The sequence below is a fragment of the Vombatus ursinus genome, unplaced genomic scaffold (assembly GCF_900497805.2).
Source record: "Vombatus ursinus unplaced genomic scaffold, bare-nosed wombat genome assembly UNPS02011334.1, whole genome shotgun sequence".
NCBI lineage: Eukaryota > Metazoa > Chordata > Mammalia > Diprotodontia > Vombatidae > Vombatus > Vombatus ursinus.
In genome coordinates, this window is record NW_020951112.1 from 2,265,742 (window position 1) to 2,284,622 (window position 18,881).

At 41.4% G+C, this 18,881-nt stretch overlaps 1 protein-coding gene and 1 pseudogene across 1 annotated transcript; one reads left to right on the forward strand and one right to left on the reverse strand.

Moving 5' to 3' along the window:
• Nucleotides 1-301: 301 nt before the first annotated feature.
• Nucleotides 302-17,753, forward strand: ARL1 (ADP ribosylation factor like GTPase 1). The gene is made up of 6 exons (XM_027855883.1): nucleotides 302-405; nucleotides 9,015-9,152; nucleotides 13,892-13,973; nucleotides 15,419-15,530; nucleotides 16,718-16,896; nucleotides 17,358-17,753. The coding sequence occupies exons 1-6, from the start codon at nucleotides 402-404 to the stop codon at nucleotides 17,386-17,388; spliced, it is 546 nt and encodes a 181-aa protein (XP_027711684.1). The 5' UTR covers nucleotides 302-401; the 3' UTR covers nucleotides 17,389-17,753.
• Nucleotides 12,272-12,906, reverse strand: LOC114038514 (annotated as a pseudogene).
• Nucleotides 17,754-18,881: the final 1,128 nt, after the last annotated feature.

Consider the following 18,881-nt stretch of genomic DNA (forward strand, 5'->3'; position numbering starts at 1 on the left):
AGTCTAATCAAACTTAAAAAACAAAGCCACAATTTATATAGATTATAACTAGATGAAACGCAAAATAGACTATAATAGGAAGGATTTTATACAATTTCTTAATTTTCATCTTATTTAGTTTTCCGAATATGACATGAGAAGGGATCGTGTCGAAAGAGCTGTCACTGACGCGGAGTTGGTTTGGCACCACTGCGCAGTCGCAGCTTCCCTTTCTCCCCGCCCCCGCTTCAGCCGGGAGTCTGACGTGGAAGTCGCCGCCGCAAAGCACCAGGGCCGGGGCTGGGGCCGGGGCCGGGGTCCGGGAGCCCGAGGAGGCCGATCGGCCGCGTCGGCGCTGAGGCCCGAGAAGACGTTGTAGGACTCGGGGGTCGCGCACCAAGCAGCGGGGAGCCGGCGCAGCCATGGGTGAGGCTTCCGGCCGGGGGCGGGTCCGAGGAAGCGTCCCCCCCCCCCACTTCCCCACCTCCCCTCTGCTCCCCTGTCTGGGCTACGCTCCCCTCCCCCGCAGATGACCTCTTGAGGTTTGGGCAAATCCCCTCCTCCCCACACCCCTCGTGCCTCAGTTTCCCCACCTGTAAAATTAGGGGAAGGGGGTCCCTTCCAGCTCCGTATCTCTGATCCCCTCCTTTACTTTTCCGCACGGAGGGCACCCCCCATTCCCCGCTGAACCTTCTGGAGACAGTGTCCTGTGGCAAACCCTCCCAGAGTGTCCCTCCAGAGGGGAGAGAGATGCCTGCTGTCAGGCCAGCGTTTATGAGAAGTTGCGTGGGGGGGGACGGACTGAACAGGGCAGCGATTCAGATAAAGACGGTTGGGTTTTTATTATCGGCTCGGGCTTTGGCAACTTGCCCCACCTGGATGATTGCTCTGGTAGGGAGGGCGAGGTAGAAGGAAGTGGAGAAGGGAGCATTGCTTTAGTCTTGTTGGAACAGTGTGTAAAGACGGGGCTTGATCCTTACGGATCCCATTTTCTTTTGTGGGGTCAGGTCTGGGAGAGATTCAAGCCGGTGTGACCTCAAGCGAGTCACCCAGCATCTCTTACGGACCTCGGATTCCTCATCTGTAAAATGATGACGATTGTACTTAAAGACCTCTGAAGTGCCTTTCAGCTGTAAATCTATGATCCTGTGTACCCCTGGTTTCCTTTTTTTTTTTTAAAGACAGTTGGGGTTGAGTGACTTGCCCAGGGTCACACAGCTAGGAAGTGTAAAGTGTTTAGTCAGAGGCCGGATGTGAACTCAGTTCCTCCTGACTTTAGGGTCGGTGCCACCTAGCTGCCGCAACCCCTGGTTTCTGGTTGTAAATTGAAGGTCTATCTCATCGGCTTCCAGGGATTCAAGTATCTTCTCTATGCAGATAGCAAGCTCCCATACTTACAGACATGACCATAAGTGGAATGGCTCCTCCCAGGAGTAAGTAGGTTTCCCTGCTGTAAAAAGTGTGACAGTCTATGCCCCATGGCTAGACTCACAAACCTTGTGATTCCAAATTATAGTTTGCTTAGGGCAAAGCTCCCTTCTCTGCTCCTTCATATTCATCAGTGTTAGCTCCATTCTTCTCCTGCCTCTATTCCTTTCTTTGTCACCTCTGGAACCCTTCTTTTGTTGTTAATAAAATGGGGAGAGAGAGAGACAGAGAGAGAGAGTGAGTGAGTGTGTGTGTGGCAGTTGGGGTTAAGTGACTTGCTCAGAGTCACACAGCTAGTAAGTGTTATGTATCTGAGGCCGGATTTGAACTCAGGTCCTCCTGACTCCAGGGCCAGTGCTCTATCCACTGCACCACCTAGCTGCCCCTAATAAACTACTTTTCATATTAGATCTGTACTTTTCCTCTGGAAATTGCCATGTATATATACATACGTACATACATATAGTTTTTATGTATTTTTTATATGTATGTATAAAATGTCAGCTTCTAAGGTTGTTTCATTTTGTTTGTACCCCTAGTGCCTAGGACAGTGCATGACACATAATCAGGTGCTTAATAAAAGCTTATGGAGGGGCAGCCAGGTGGTACAGTGGATAGAGCACTGGGCCTGGAGTCAGGAGGACCTGAGCTCAAATCCGGCCTCAGACATTTGACATTTACTAGTTGTGTGACCCTTAACCCCGATTGCCTCACCCCCCCCCCCCAAAAAAAAGCTTATGGAGTCAATTCCCCTTCACTAGAAGTCTTTCCATAAAGGTGTAGATGACCACTTGTTGAAGCATGTTATCATTTTTGGTTTGGGATTCTTGGTTTGGATGCTGATTGCACAGTTTTTGGTTTAGGATTCTTGGTTTAGGTACTTATGGTACTAGATGGTGTTTTTACCTAGCTCACAGACTCCAAGATTCCCTATTAACAGCCTTAGTCTTTCTGCTGAACTCTTCTAAATGTCTGTCAGGCATCTTACACTTGAATACATCCAAAATAGAACTCATTATCTTCCTAAACCTGCCCCTGCCCTTCTCCCACAGTTCAGTATTTCTGTTGAAAGCATCACCGTCTTCCCAGTCCCTGAGATTCTAACTTCAAGTTAGCCTGGATTCCTCTCTCTGTATGCGGTCATTTGCCAAAGGATCTTGTACCACACTATTGTGTTCCCTTTTCTCCATTCAAGTCTTCATCACCTCCCACTTAGATTACTTTAATAGGCTCCTAATTAGTTTCCTTGCTTCTAGTAACCTTTTTTTTAATTATTTGTTCCTCTATATATTTACTAACCTCATCCTCCTAAGACTTAAATCTGATCATGTCACTTTTTACCTCAAAAACTTTTAGTGTCTCCCCATTGCTTATAGGATAAAACCAGACTCCTTACCTTGACATTTAGGCCCTGGATAATCTAGCTCTTGGCTACCTTTCTAGCCTTATTTTTTACTTCTGATTTTCTCCACCTCCACTGTCTATCTGAATCTGACTCACCACTTCATCCCCTGCCTCCAAGTGTTTATCCAAGCTGTCCTTCAGTTGATCATTGCACAGTGTTGCTGTTACTATGTACAATGTTCTCCTGGTTCTGTTCACTTTACTTTGCATTAGTTCATATAAATCTTTCCAGGTTTTTCTGACATTCACTTGCTCGTCCTTTCTTATAGCACAGTAGTATTCCATTACATTTATATACCACAACTTGTTCAACCATTCCTCAATTGATGGGCATCCCCTCAATTTCCACTTCTTCACTACTGCAAAAAGAGCTGCTATAAATATTTTTGTACATGTAGGTCCTTTTCCCTTTTTTATGATCTCTTTGGGATACAGACCTCAAAGTGGTGTTGCTGTATCAAAGAGTTTTCACAGTTTGATTGCCCTTTGGGCATAGTTCCAAATTGTTCTCCAGAATGGTTGGATCAGTTGTGAACTTATTTTGCTTTTTAAATTGATAACTATTTCATATAATTGATTTTCTTCATGATCATATATATTTTGTTTTATGTGTGTAAAAAAACATTCTGAGAAAGGGTCCATTCTGCACACTGACTAAGGGATCTGTGTCACAGAAAAAGTTAAGAACCCCAGGTCTAATGGAAAGACAACTGATTTAGGATAAAAGGACCCAGGTTCAAATCCTGACCCTACCACTTACTAGCTGTGTGACTTCAGCTTGCTTAGGTAAGGTAGCATGGCCTTTAAGGTCCCTTCTGTTTTTAGGTGTGTAATCATTTGTGACTACTTTGCTCCGAAATCTTCAGTAGCATCCTATTATCTAGAGAATAAAGAGAAAACTCCTTAGCTTCAGTTGTCAAAGCTAATACAGTCTGGCTCTATGGAAACCCCTCAGTTCCAGCCAAACTTGTCTGCCCCGTGTTCCCACATCATGCCTTCCTGCCTTTGCTTCTTGTTCCCTGAAGCCAGAAAGTTTAAAAACATCCTCCTATCCTTTTTAGCCCACAGTCATTTGAACCTCTTCAAAACTGATAAAGCTGTATTGTCTGTATCGTTCATTTGGAAATTAATAATACATTACTTTGTGGCATCTTCTGTATTACTCATATTGTTGTGTAGATAATAGCATTAACTCTTTGAGTTCCCGTCTTCTGAACTAGATAATAAATCCCTTGAGGGCAAGGGAATCTTTGTATCTGCTGCTTTGCACATAATCAGTTTTCAGTAAGCATTTTGATGATTTAATTTCACTCATTGACTATGATATATCTTGTAGTTCTGCTGCCAGAAGCTGACTTTGCCTCTCTTTTTGTTGTTGTTGGAAAAAGTATTTTCTTAGAATCAGTCTGACAGTCATTTGTTTTTTTACAAACAAATATAATAATAATAAATATTAATATTAATAAAAATGTAAATATTGATAAATAAAATATACTAAAACAAATGATAATTTGTTTTTTAAAACACTATGTTGCAGACAGTGTGCTAAATTCTGGGGTTACAAAGAAAGGCAAAAACATTGTGGGACACTGCCCTCCAGGAGCTCACATTCTAACAGTGAAAACAGGATGAATTAACTTTATATAGTATATATGTATAGATATACGTGCGTATGTACACACACACACGCGCGCACGCACGGAGGTGGAAAGTAGTCTCAGAGGAAGACACTAGTCACTGGGGGAGATAGGGAGTGACCTCCTGCAGAAGGTGAGATTTGAGCGAAGTCTTGAAGGAAGCCTAGGAGTCACCGGTGATAGGAAGAGCATTCCAGGCATTGAGAACAGCCAGCTAAAAGGCCGGAGTTGTGAGATGATCTGTTGTATTTGAGGAAACAGGCAGGACTCCGGTATCACTAGATCATAGAGTATGAGGAGAGGATTAAAATGTAAGACTTAAGGGATAAAAAGGCTTATAGTTGTGAAAGGCTTTCGATACCAAACAGAAGATCCTGAAGATGATAGGGGAGCACTGGTTTTTATTGAATGAGGGAAGTGACGTGGTCAGACCTGAGCTTTATGGGAAAATCCCTTTGGCAGTCTGAGTGAGGGATGGATTAGTCTGAGGAGAGCCTTGAGACTATTAGAAGGTTATTGCAAAAGTCTCGGCATAAGGGGATGAGGCCCTGTGCAAGGCTAGTGCCTGTGGGAATTGAGAAAAGGAAACATGTAAGAGATGTTGTGAATGTAGGAATGATGACAGTTTGGCCGTGAGGTGAGCGAGTGTGAGCCTGGGTGACTGAGAGGGTGGTGGTGTCTTGACAGTAATAGGAAAGTTCTGAATATTTAAAATCTGAGTTCATTAAACCAACTATACTGTTTTATTGTTACTTATAAAAAAACCTTTAGTAGGAAAATATTCTTTGAGCATTCATTGAACATTTAGCACTTACTGTGTGCAGTGCATTGATTGTATTGGGTTCTTGGGGAGATAGAAAATCTATGCAATGTTGCCATCGTAAAATTTAGTCTAATGGAATGTGACAAATGCACCTAACACAAAATACTACAAAAGTGCCTTAAGGGGAATAAAACCAAAATTCTAGGTGAGGGCAAAGGGGGAAAATTGTTTCTAATGAAGGAATAAGGAAGCCTTCATTAGATGTGGCATTTTTGTTGGGTTTTAATGGCATGGTAGGAATTCAGCAGGTGAAAGGGGAAAGGAGAAGGTGTGACCAAAAGTGTGCTTGGAGGCAGGAGGCAAAAGAATTTGAATTTTCCTTATAGGGAGCATTTCTGAGTAGAGGCGGTGGCCTTATGGTGGTAGTGGTTTAAAGGATAGATTGTATTTGGGATAGGGGGATTGGGATGAGGGTCTGTATAAAAGTGGTGGGGCAGTGAAGAGGCTCTGAGGGGGACAGATGACTGAGATGGTTCAGATGGAATGGAGGATTATGATACTGCTCTGCTGCTCAGTGTGTGTTATTAGGGAAGATAATGACACTGCTGACCCTCTGTGAGGACAGTAGCACTGTGGATTGGTTTTGCTTTCCACTCTTAGAAATGGAGGATATTTGTCATAGGCTCACTCATCTCCCTTTCTCCCCTACATACTCAAAAGGATTTTCAAAGGTTGTGGCCCAACGTTTGAATTCCTCTTTACTGGTAAACTTCTAGAAAGAGTAGTCTCTACTTACTGTCTTCACTTTTCACAATTCAGTTATTGGATTGTGCCCCTGTAATGTGATATCCGTTTCCATCGTTTTACTGAAACTGCTTTGGTCACCAGAGCCCTCCTCATTGCCTCAAAACCCTGTCTTCATCACTTATCTTTGACTTTTGTAGCCTTGTATGCTGACCACTCTTCCTCCCTGGTACTCTGCTTTCCCTTGGGTTGTTTGACACTTCTCTCTCCTGGCCTTCCTGCTCCCTCTCCAGGTGTCCCTATTTGTCCTCTTCCCACCCCGTGAGGAAGGATGGATGTCCCTTCAGGATCTCTAAGCCCTTTTCTCTCTCTGGGGTCTCATCTACTCCCTTGACTTCAACAGTCATCTTTATGCAGGAGACTCCCAGATCTGAATCTCCAAACCCAGTTGAGCTTAAGTTCTTGATTTCAAATGGCCATCAGGGCATTTCCGTCTAGATGCGACCCCAGCATGCCCCAAATTAAACTTACCTCTTCCTCTCAAAACACTTGTCCTTCCTCCTGCTCATTTTCTGCTGAAGACACCATTTTCCTTGTGACCTGGCTTGGAAATCTTGGAATTATTTGTGATCCTTTCCTTTGCCTCACACCCTGTGTCCAGTCAGTTCTTGAGTCCTGGTCATTTTTACCTCAATTGTTCCCACTTTTCCACTCCTCCCACTGCTACTACCCTGATTCTGGCCGCCTTTATTACATTTTGACTGGACTATTGGAATGGCCTCTTAACCAGCCCCTTCCTCCAGGCTCCTACCCTTTCATTTTTGTTCTTCAAACTGCAAGAATATTTCCATGTACACAGCAGAACACGAGAGGATTCAGTATCAAATAATAAATTTCCATTATACTACACATTGTTTTCAAAGCTACCTGGCTTTTCTGTGCTTTCTTCTAGGTTTTCTTTTATTCTTTGCTGTGCACGTTTTACTTGATTTTTTTCCCTCCCTCCCTCTCCCCTCCCAGAGAAGGCTACAGTTAAATGCAGATACATATACATAGATGTCTAGAAACATACACACACACATATATGTAGGACCAAGCTGTGCATATTTCTGTTTGTAATTTCTTTCCCTGGAGGTGGATAGCATCTTCCTTATATGTCCAAGGCTTTCCATGTTTTTCTAAATCAATTAGCTCATCATTTCTTATAGCATAGCAGTATTCCAATGCAATCATATCCTATCTGAGAGATTGTCTACGAAGGTTTTTTCCCCAATTTTCTGCTTTCCTTCTATTCTTGGCTACATTGGTTTTATTTTTACAAGAAAGTTTAAATTTGAAATAATCAAAATTAGCCATTTTACATTTCAATGATTCCCTCACCTTATAATATTGTACTTACAATATGGTACTGCTGAATCTCCGTTGTTCCATTACTTTTGTCAGCTGAATAAAATAGAAAAGCTTGAGAATGGCTTCCAGGGTCTTCTACTGTGGTCTGGCTCCAGCCTCTGACCTTCCAGCCCTATTTTACGCGACCCTCCTTTGTGAACTTTACACTTGAGCCCGTTAGCCTTCATGCCATTCCTTACTTCTGGCCTGCCTCTTGTTGCCTCTGTGCGTTATGCGTGGACCATCTCCCATGCCGGAGTGCAAAGATGAAAATCCACACAGTCCCTGTCTTCAAGAAGCTTGTGATTTAGGGGTCGCTAGGTGGCGCAGTGGGAGGAGTACCCTGGATTCAGGAGGATCTGAGTTCAAATCCAGCCTCAGACACATAACACTTACTAGCTGTGTGACTCTGGGCACAAGTGAGTGCGCTCATCACCTTCCCCATTCTCTGCCTGGTGAAATCCTTTTCATTCACAGCCATGAAGTCTTCCATGTTCCCCTCAGAAGTGATCCTTCCTTGTGTGAATCACTCATGTACTCAGTCATATTCTAATTTGGGTTATAGTTGTTTTTTGTGTCTTAATCCTTTGCCAAATTACAAGCTCCCTGAGGACAGAGATGGTGTGGATTTTCATCTTTGTGGTCCCCTTGCGTATCATAGAGTTTGCACGTCATAAGTGCCTAACCCTTCTCAAATGCTGAATTGAATTTCTGGCCCATAGTGATGGCATCAGCTAAGACAGCCACACTTTCTTGCTAGTTCATGTCATTACCACAGGCGTATATTTGCAGTATCAATATGGATTATATAAGAAAGGTGGGGCTTTTTCTTTTTGATTGCTGCAGAGTAGAATCTGAGAAGCAGACTCAGTGTTTTATGGCATTCCTGGAGAACAGTGGTGTTAAAGCTCAAATAGAAATGGATCCCTGCTGACTGACTGTTGATTCAGACCACAAATTAACATTGTCTGTGTTTCATTGTATTTTTATTTATTTTATAAACGCTTCCCAGTTACATTTTAATCTGATTGGGGAGTTGCTTCTGATAGAGAAGAATTTCACTTATTAGAAACCCCTTGGCTTCATGGAGCACTGGAGTCTGAATTTCCCAGAAAGATCCAGAGCAGAGGGAGCCTAGAGAAAGGGGTGCTGCTGACTGATAGCTATCCTGTAATTCTTGGCCTTCTGTAGCATTCAGGCTGCTGCTCCCCAGTATGGAGCCCTCTTAATCTGGGTACTTCTCTTCCAAAGCTGAGCTTGGTGGTTATGAAGTTAGTAAATAATCTTTGGCTCTGATGGCTCAGCGTGAACTGCTTGCTGGGGTGAATGTGCTAACAGGTAAGAATTGGTTCATGAATGAATAGCCTGCAATACAGTGCATGTAAGTGGAGTGGCAGGTAACAAAACAGTGCCTTTTTCCTTCATGAAATAGAAATTCCCTATAAAGCTACTGGGGATTTTTTAATGTTGTTTCTTTTTTTTTTTTTTTAATTTGGTAGGAACTAAATGAAACTGAATCTTTAAGCTCTTGACAGCAAAATGGAAGTGAAGTGTTTTGGATAAAATTAGTTGACCATTTTGAAAGAAAGAAAAAGTTAGAATAATCAAATGCCTTCCTTTGTAAAATCTAGTCCCCAAAATAACAATATATTTATTTATTTATTTTGTAGGTGGCTTTTTCTCAACTATTTTTTCCAGTCTGTTTGGAACTCGGGAGATGAGGATTTTAATTTTGGGATTAGATGGAGCTGGAAAAACAACGATTTTGTACAGATTACAAGTTGGAGAAGTTGTTACTACTATTCCCAGTAAGTAATAATAACTTGAATTTGTTTAGCATTTTACAAATTATACAATGTTTCTTCAATACACTTCTGTTATCATACCCCATTTACAGATGAGGAAAATGGGGCGAAGCCCGTTTGGTGAGGTGCCTGTGGTTGCCTGAGTAACCTCACATGGAAGACCTGGGCCTCAGTCTCAGGTCTGCTCATTGCTCTTTCACTGTTCTTTCCATGGCCTGTGTGTCCTCTCCAGTGCCAGGACAGCTCTTTATCCGTAGGACCTTAGAGAGTTTGCTCATTTCTAGACAGTGTAAATTACTGTTTTGAAAGTGGAAGCTTCTTTGCAGTGTTCTGAAACTTCCGTAGGATCGTTGTTGTTGTTTTACTTTCCCATCTTGGTAAGATATTTTTGAAAAACGGACCACTTTTCTTTTCCCTAACCCCTACCAAACTTTTCCTTAAAACAAAAGGAAAGCAAAAATGACCCCGCTTGACATCATAGGCAACATTCCATATCTGTAGCCCCAACTTCCCTTATTCCTCCACCCCACCCCCACACTAAAGTATGAGATAAGTTTTGTTGTCTGTTCTCTATAAACAAAGTAAAGTTGGTCCTTGCGTTCAGCTGCCTTTTAATTTGTCATTTAGATTACTGTAGTCGCAGGATATATGGTTCTCCTGGTTCCATTTTCTTAACTGCATCAGTTCATGCAGGTCTTTCATGTTCCTATAAATCTGTCAGTATTCATTACTTCTAACAGTGCAAGGACATATACCATTGCATTCCTATACTACATTTATTTCCCTATTATGCGATCAGTGAGTTGAGCTGCTTTTTGTTTCAATTTTTTTTTTCCCACAAAGAGTATGAGGATGAATAGTTTGATATGTATGGAACCTTTTTTTTTTTGTCTTTGACTTCCTTAGGTCAAAGGGTATGACTTGATGGATCGAAAGATAAGAATGTTTCAGTGATTTTTCTCCCATAATTCTGAATGATTTTCTACCAACAATTAATGAGTGTGCCTGTCATCCCATAGTTCCTCCAGTATTAACTGTTTCTGTTTTTTATCATCTTTACCAATTTGCTGGTGTGAGGTGAAACTTCAGGTTCTTTCTGACCCCAGGTCCAGCTCTCTCCCATCCAGCTTCTGAGTTCGCTGCAAATTAACCTCTGACTGCCTCGCGCACCTCTCTAAGACTATATATTTCAGAGCAAGTGCTGAAGGGGTTTCCCCCTCGGGAAAATTTTGCCTTTACCAATAAGAATCACAGGTCTGACTGACAGCCCAGCCCGAACTGCCTCCCACCTGCTCCAGAAAAAGGGAATGCAACAATGTGGGCTATGTCAGAAAGTGAGAAGTCATGGGACTCGAATTCCATTGTGTCATCTCCTGTTGAGAAAGTGTTTTCTTGTGGTCCCGTTCAAATCAGTACATATATAAAAATGCATGTGTTTAAATCAAGGCTTTCAGAGTCAGTTCAGGGTGATTCTTATTCACCTCAATTCAGTGGAAAGTATTTAAATGATGTACATAAAATTAGCTGAAATTGATCAGAGGAGGTTCGACCCTTCTAGGTCTTAAATCCCTGGGAATTATATTGATGTTTATAGCCATGTCACTTAACTTGTCTGAACTTTTTTTTTTTTTTTAAAGGCAATCGGGGTTAAGTGACTTGCCCAGGGTCACACAGCTAGTAAGTATCAAGTGTTTGGTCTGAGGCCAGATTTGAACTCAGGTCTTCCTGACTTCAGGGCTGGTGCTCTATCCAGTGTGCTACCTAGCTGCCCCTCTGACCTCTTATAACATCGAGCTCTTGCTTTCATTTTTTTCCTCTCCAAACACTTGATTCCCTTATTTCTCTGCAGTTTTATGTTCATTATCATTTGTTTCCTTCACTATGACTTTCAGGCCCTGGTCCTTAGCACTCCACATAAATACAGTATATGTGACTTCCCAGAAGTACTGATTTACAATCTTTAACTTGTTTTTGTGTGTAGAAATAATTTCTTTATCCATGGAGAAGGTGTGATGACTCTACCTGGGTAATATTTTATCCCAGAATAACCTGATAGTGGTGAAACTTCATGGCCTTCATTTTTTAGTTTTTCTTTAGTTGGTCATTTGTGTCTTATGTTTGGGTATTGTAGGTATACTTATTAAGTAGTTGTTACATGAATTTCTAACACAGGCTGATAATACATTCTGGAACAGAAATTCATTGAACCACTTGAGACCATTCCAATGTACTGACTTGTACCTTTACACAGACACACATATGTATATATATGTATTCTCATGTTTAAGCTGGTAAATTATTGGTGATAATCCTTGTTACTCATTCAACCTTTTGTTTCATTGGCATCAAATGCAGTTACTTATACATGTTCTTAACTTGGAAATAGTGAGACTTATTGCAGTCAGTTCAATAGCTGAGCCACAGCTGAACAGGGTGGTCCCTCCTGGCTCTGTCTTACTGGTGGCTTAATATAAAGGTATTAACTTTGCTTTAAGAGATGTGGATTTCTGAGATTAGTAGGAAAGCCACAACCACTTACAGGTATACGTTTGTGCCTCTCCCATTTAAATTTAGAACTCTTACCTGATTCCTATTTAATGCTGTTACAGTAATTGCTATGTTGTTATTATTGTCACAGTAATAAGGTCCTTTATTATTTGTTTCAGTGAACTATAAATACAGACTTTAACACTCTTTAAATGTCCCTCTGGTCTGTCTAAGGGATATGAAGAACGTAAAAAAAGGAAGGAAGAAGTTAATATTGTGTACGTTATTAGCACAACCTCGGGGTTATTTCTCTACTACTGATTCTGTTTGATTTTGTGGAATTGTCACGAGCAGAACAATGCCTCAGTCTGTTTCCCGTCAACAATTGCCATTCACTTACCAGAAATGGGTTAGGTAGGGCTCTTGGAGTGTGTCGGTTTAAGAATTGCTGGTTTGCAGTATCAAAAATGAAAAAGGCCAATGAACCACCAATGAAGATGAAATTAAAGGTTTTGTACAACACCTTTAGACAAAATTAGAAGGAAAGCAGGAAACTAGGGGAAATTTTTTTTTACAGTCAATTTCTCTGATAAATGCCTCATTTTTTTTTTTTTTTACTCTGACAAAGACATCATACAATTTTTATGATCTTGGTCTTTCCTTCTTGCCTTTGTATAAGGCCAGAAGAGAAACACTTGCAACTTTTACAACCTTGAATCGGACTCCAGGAATATCACCAACGGCATGACCTTTTCGACCAAATCCAGTAACCAAAACCTCATCATTTTCCTCAGTAAAGTTCAAGCAGCCATCATTGGGAACGAAGGCAGTGATTTTTTTTGCCATTCTTAATCAGCCGGACTCTCACACACTTCCTGATGGCAGAATTGGGCTGCTTGGCTTCCAAGACAATCCCTTTTGCGTGAGATGCTCCTCCAGATGGGTTGGCCTTCAAGGCAATGCCCAAATGAGCTTTCTTATGTTGTTTGTCATGCCACTTTTGGTCTCTCCTGTGGCTTCGAAGCTTTCTAGCAGTACGAAGACCACGGCTCTTACCCGTGCTGCCGCCGTCCGGGCCGAGAGGAAAGAGAGGACCTCATTTCTCAAATATATACTGAGCCTCTCCTGTTGATAAGTGGTCAAAGGATATGAATGGGCAGTTTTCAGAAGAAATCAGAGCTGTCTGTAGGCATATGAAAAGCTGCTCTAAATCACTGTTGATTAGACAAATGCAAATTAAAACAACTCTGAGATAACACCTCACACCCATCCGATTGGCTAAATGGCAGGAAAGAAAATGATAAATGCTGAAAGGGATGTGGAAAAATAGGAACACTAATCTACTGTGGATGGAGTTGCAAACTAATCCAACCATTATGAAGAACAGTTTGGAATTATGTGCAAGGAGTCATAAAATTGTGCATCCCCTTTGATCCAGTAATACCACTGTTAGGTCTATATCCCAAAGAGATCAAAGGAAAAGGATCTATGTGTGCAAAAATATTTATAATAGAGGCAGCTAGGTTGCACAGTGGATAGAGCACTGGCCCTGGAATCCGGAGGACCTGAGTTCAAATCTAATCTCTGACACTTGACTCTTAAGTGGCTGTGTGACCCTAGGCAAGTCACTTAACCCCAAATGCCTCACCAAATTATATATAAGCTCCTTTTGTGGTGGTGAAGAGTTGGAAATTGAGGGGATGCCCATCAGTTGGGGAATGGCTGAACAAGTTGTGGTATATGACTGTGATGTAATACTGTTGTGCTGTAAGAAATGATGAGGGGGATACTTTCAGAAAAACCTAGGAAGACTTATATGAACTTATACAAAGTGAAGTGAGCAGAATCAGGAGAACATTGTATACTCTAACAGCAATATTATGCAATGATCAACTGCGAAAGACTTTAGTTACTCTGATCAGTATAATGATCCAAGTGTGTTCCAAAGGGTTCATGATGAAAAATGCTGTCCACCTCCAAAGAGAGAACTGATGAACTCGAGTGTGGACTGAAGCACGCTTTTTAAACTTACATTTGTCTTTTTGTTTTCAAAATGGCTGTTATGGAAATGTGTTTTGCATGACTTCACATGTATAATTTATATATTTCTTGCCTTCTCAGCGTTTGGGAGAGGAGCTGAAGGGAGAGAATTTGGAACTCAAAATTTTAAAAAATGAATGTTAAAAATAAAATAGGTGGGTTTTTTTGTTTTTGTTTTTGTTTTTTAAGAGTTGCTGGTTTGTTTTCTCTTTCAGCCATTGGTTTCAATGTTGAGACGGTAACATACAAAAACCTTAAATTTCAAGTCTGGGATTTAGGAGGACAGACAAGTATCAGGTAACAAACAACTTTGTTGTATGGCACTAAGACTTAATTATTTACCTTATTGAATTTAACAGTTTTGCAAACCATAAAGCTTCATAGGATCATAGGATCATAGATTTCAAGCCGGAAGGAACCTGTGGCGCTGGAGGCCCATTTAGTCTAATTCCCTTATTTTCCAGGTGAGAAAACTAAAGACCCAGAAGTCACACAGGGCAGAGCTTCCCAGGGTCCTGACTGCAAATCTAGTGATATCGCCACTGTGCCAACTGCCTTCAAAGCATCTTCCTGCTACTTAAATGGTAGAAGCCCAAATCTGTTTTAAATGGAAACAGCATAAAGCTTTTTCATGGCCTGCCCACCTGAGAGTTCCCATCAGTTTCTTACCTCCTCCTCCCCCCATTCAGGGTCTCTACTTTTTTCTCAAGAAAACCAAATTGATTCAATACTCTTTAAATAAACCATCTTTTCCTGGGTGACTTCATATGTGTACTGTCTTTAACTATGAATTTTCTTCCTTACATTCTCATCAGATCCCTGCTCTTTGAAGAGAGCGACTTTCAGTTTTGCAACTGAAATATTGTTATCTAATCTTATGGGTAATTCTTGAGCATCTCAGTCTTACTCATATTGCTTTAATATTTAAAATGCCTGAGAGGCATTGTCACTTTGGTCTTATTTGTGAAAATGTAGATTTAGGGATTGCATGGTATCAGCCCAGTATTTCTCTGACATTGACACAAAGGGGTATTTTTTGGCATTGTGTTATTTTTATGACGTCATCTTAAAATGTTAGGACTGTTTACTGTCCATTTCCTTACCCTCATGCCCCCAAACAACTCATTTCTGATTTTCTTCAACTCCTTCTGGGGAAGATAGTTGTAAAATTCTCTGAACCCTTCTTGAGCCTCATAATATTCCTAGTCTGTACTATCTCTTGGGATAACATGATCCTAAATTTAGTATCTCCCATATTTCCCAAGTTTTTCTTGTCCTGAATTAAAATTAAATCTGCTTCCATCAAATTATAAGCTAAGAAATCTTACTTGAGTTTTAACTAATGGATTTGTAAGTCACCTCCCACTGGTGTTCTCTCATTATGATATTCTTGAATTTGGAAAGTTCACATTAACCCCATCCACACTCACTCTTCATAACATTCTAGACTTTGACCATAAAAGAATTTTTTTTTTAAGTGAGGCAATTGGGGTTAAGTGACTTGCCCAGAGTCACATAGCTAGGAAGTATTATGTGTCTGAGGTCACATTTGAACTCGGGTCCTCCTGACTCCAGGGCTGGGGCTCTATTCACTGCGCCACCTAGCTGCCCCGGAGAATTCTTTTTTTAATCTGTCCTTGTGGAGACTGCTTCCCCCGAGCATTGATTAAACTTTCCTTGGCTGTAGTGAATTCTTTTTTTACTTCAGATTGTGAGAGCCTTTGTTTTTGCTTTTTCTGCAGGCCATACTGGAGATGTTATTATTCAAACACAGATGCAGTCATTTATGTCGTAGACAGCTGTGATCGAGACCGCATTGGAGTTTCCAAGTCAGAGTTAGTTGCCATGTTGGAGGTAAGAAAACCTTCATCTGCTGTGGAAGATGTGTACTTGTGATGTCTTGCTTTGGGGAGGCAGGGTAGGATTCTCTTCTATTTTTTTAGAAATAGGAAAAACAAATATTCCTCTGCAACACTAAATTCATATTTATAGAATCTCAGAGTAGGAAAGAGCTTGAGAGGTCTCATTCCACAGATGATGCAATGGATTCCCGGAGGCATGATTATTAAATGTCAGAGCTGGGATTCCGGCAGAGGGCCCCTTTCCAAGGTTCACTTGCCAGTTGGCGGTGTAACCAGCAGAACCCAGCTCACTCCCCTGAGGCCCAGGCAGTGCTCACTCATTGCACTGTCCTGTGTGGCCTCACGCTTCTTCTGTGAATCTGATATCCTCTCCGAAGTGTTTCTGAAAAGAGAGCTAAAAGTCCAAAAAGTTGGCGCTGCTAGGTGTCAGGCCAAGTTCATTTAAACATTGTTTAAATGTTTAAATTGTAATAGTTTTTAAAATTCATCAGTTAAACTTTTAAATTTAATACAGCTGAAAGGGAAACTTTCTCGAAAATGGGATTAGCCACTGGGTGTACTTATGTAGGGTCTGAACCATCATATATGTAGGAAGGAACAAGTTTTCCAAACAAAAGGATATTTCCAAGAATGGAATTGGCTTATCTAGTATTGTCAGACTACTGCCGGCTGCTTCCCAGGTGGAAATTACAAATTTTACAGCTTATGTCACTTTTAATTTCTTAAAAATTTTTTTCAATTAACAGGCATTCTCTCTCCCTACTAAGAAAGAAAAACAAAACACTTTTCACTTAATTTTTTCATGAGGTAGTGTCATATTTATAAGAACTTGAAGGAAAATAAAATTCTGTTAGAGGTACAAGAAATTATTCCAATTCACTCTTTGGATTAGGCATTTATGAGATTAAATAACTGCTTCTAAGGAGGAGTCCATCAAATTGTCTGATCTCTTATTACACAAAAACCTTTGTAGGAAGGATATTTGTAGTAATGGAGTTTGACTCGTTAGAATCTGGCCTGTCTTCTGTAAGGGCACATTTGGTTTGATGGTTTGACCTCAAACCTTCCTTCAGTTGCATTAAAAAACAAGATTTATTAAGAGTAAAGGGGCCGGATTTATCACTTGGGACTGTACTTGTGAAACAAATGTGAATTGTTGTATTTACGTCTTCTCTGTAGGAAGAAGAACTAAGGAAAGCGATTTTAGTGGTGTTTGCAAACAAACAGGACATGGAACAGGCCATGACTCCCACAGAGATGGCCAATTCACTCGGGCTCCCTGCCTTGAAGGACCGAAAATGGCAGATTTTCAAAACATCTGCAACTAAAGGCACTGGCCTTGATGAGGCGATGGAATGGCAAGTATCACTTTGTAGAAGCTTTCAGTTGTGTTGATGGCGCTAGTGATGTGCTCCTTCTTTCTGGCCTGGTCCCGCCCTCTGATTGGAAGTCTGCCTCCTAGAAATGTGGCCTCCCATCACAGAGTGGTGCCGCGCTAACTGGCCCACAAAGATCGAACCCCTAACCTCCCCTGTAAGATTTCCTGACGAGAAATTGCAAGAGTGGGATTTTAGAGCTGGTGAGGGGGAGCCGGGCCACTCCTCTCGTTTCATAGGTAAGGATACTGACTCTTGCACTCCCCGGGGGGCTGCTGTGTTCTGTGTGTTACAGCGCCAGAACCCTCGTGGCCACAATTATACTGAATGTGCTGAGAGGTTTCAAATGTGCCCTTAGAGAAGACTGGATTACAGAGGTACGCACTGTCCTCTGGTGAGCACGTGTGAAGCTTATTCCACTAAAACACGTTCTTTTCTCATAGGTTAGTAGAAACGTTGAAGAGCCGGCAGTAGCGTCACCCAGTGAAGGCGACATCACGCATCCCTTCTGGAACAGTCGAAGAGCTCCACACTACCACCAAACGTTAATGCAGTTTCTGGCATATACTGGACTAACTGAAACACTCGTAATATCGAAAATAAAGTTTTTGTTCAAGGGATATCTCATCTTGATTGAACCAACTGAATGTCTATTCTGTATTATATAGTCTTTCCTTGTTTTCCTGTTTCGTCAAGGTAGAATCTGTCCATTTGTATGGAATTTCTAGCCAGGTTATGGTCCTTTTGAAAAATGCATCCTTGTTGGAATTAAAATTTAATTTTGGAGTTAGTGGCTGTAGCTTGTTTGTTGTAAACACTAATAAATATCCTAACTGTCACTGTAGAATGGATTATTTTATGGTGCTGCTGTCTGTGGTCAGGCTGGGCCAGGCATGGGGCAAAGTAAAGAACCACTGTTGGGGGGGGTGGAGGTTGGTAGAGGGGGAGGGGCAGGGCCAGTGCTAGGATGCATCTCACCCTTTGGACCGTCTCAGCCTTACTGACCCCATACAACCCTGAGAAGGCATATGTTCATAGGCCTTAGACTTACCTTTCAAATCTGTAATAAGAATTCTAGAGGCCTCGTGGGGAGGAAAAGTGCTACATGCAGCCTAGCAGAAGACCTGTCTCCATAACACAGGAGTTGTGGAGCAATGGTCTGGACCCCTTCGGAGGCTGCTTACCTCCTTGATAAATCAGGGGCTCACTTTTTGCCTCTTCCTCCTCTTCAGATTGGTAACTGTAAACATACTATACATAGCCATCAGAAGGGACCTTAGAGGGCATCTAGGTCAGCCCCTTCCTTTGACAGGTTTTGGAAACTGAAACCAGAGGTAAAATGACTTGCCTAACCTCACACAGAAGTAGAAGTGAGATTCCTCCTCCAAACCCAGCCCTTTCTGTTACATTTGTCATGTTTTTTTGCCAATTTGCAGATGTGAGGTTGTCTTGATTTGCATTTTTTTCATTAGGGAGCTAGAACATTCACGTGGTTAATAGTATGCAGTTCTTTTGAGAACTGTTCATATCTGAAAGAGTATTAATAGTAATAGGTACACCAGTTGCATCCAGTGGTAGAGTGCCTGGAGATGGTATGTAAACAGTCAGGATTAGGGGAGATGACAGGCAATAGGATAGAATCAGTTAAATTTGTAAATTGCCCATTAACCTTTGAGATGAGGCTGAACAACTCTTCTCAGATGAAGTTTCATCTCTTGCAGTAATAATCCTAAGTTCAACATAGTTTGCGTAGACTTCTTCAAACCAGTTCTAAAGCTGTTAATTATCCACATCAAAAGAAAATAAACAATCCAACAGGAATGGGTAATCCCCAAAATTCATATACAAATTAGGTCTACTTCTGGAGATTGACAATACTTAAAACGGGCCATGGAGAAGGCCCAACTTCTTCATTCTTTCCCCATTTCCTAATTGGGTCTGATCACCTCTGGATTAATTGAAGGCTA

Bases quoted from the DNA above. Each gene is read 5' to 3' on its own strand.
- ARL1 (XM_027855883.1), top strand. The intron at 9,153-13,891 runs GTAAGTAATAAT...TTTCTCTTTCAG, and splicing joins AGTTGTTACTACTATTCCCA to CCATTGGTTTCAATGTTGAG. The intron at 13,974-15,418 runs GTAACAAACAAC...CTTTTTCTGCAG, and splicing joins GGAGGACAGACAAGTATCAG to GCCATACTGGAGATGTTATT.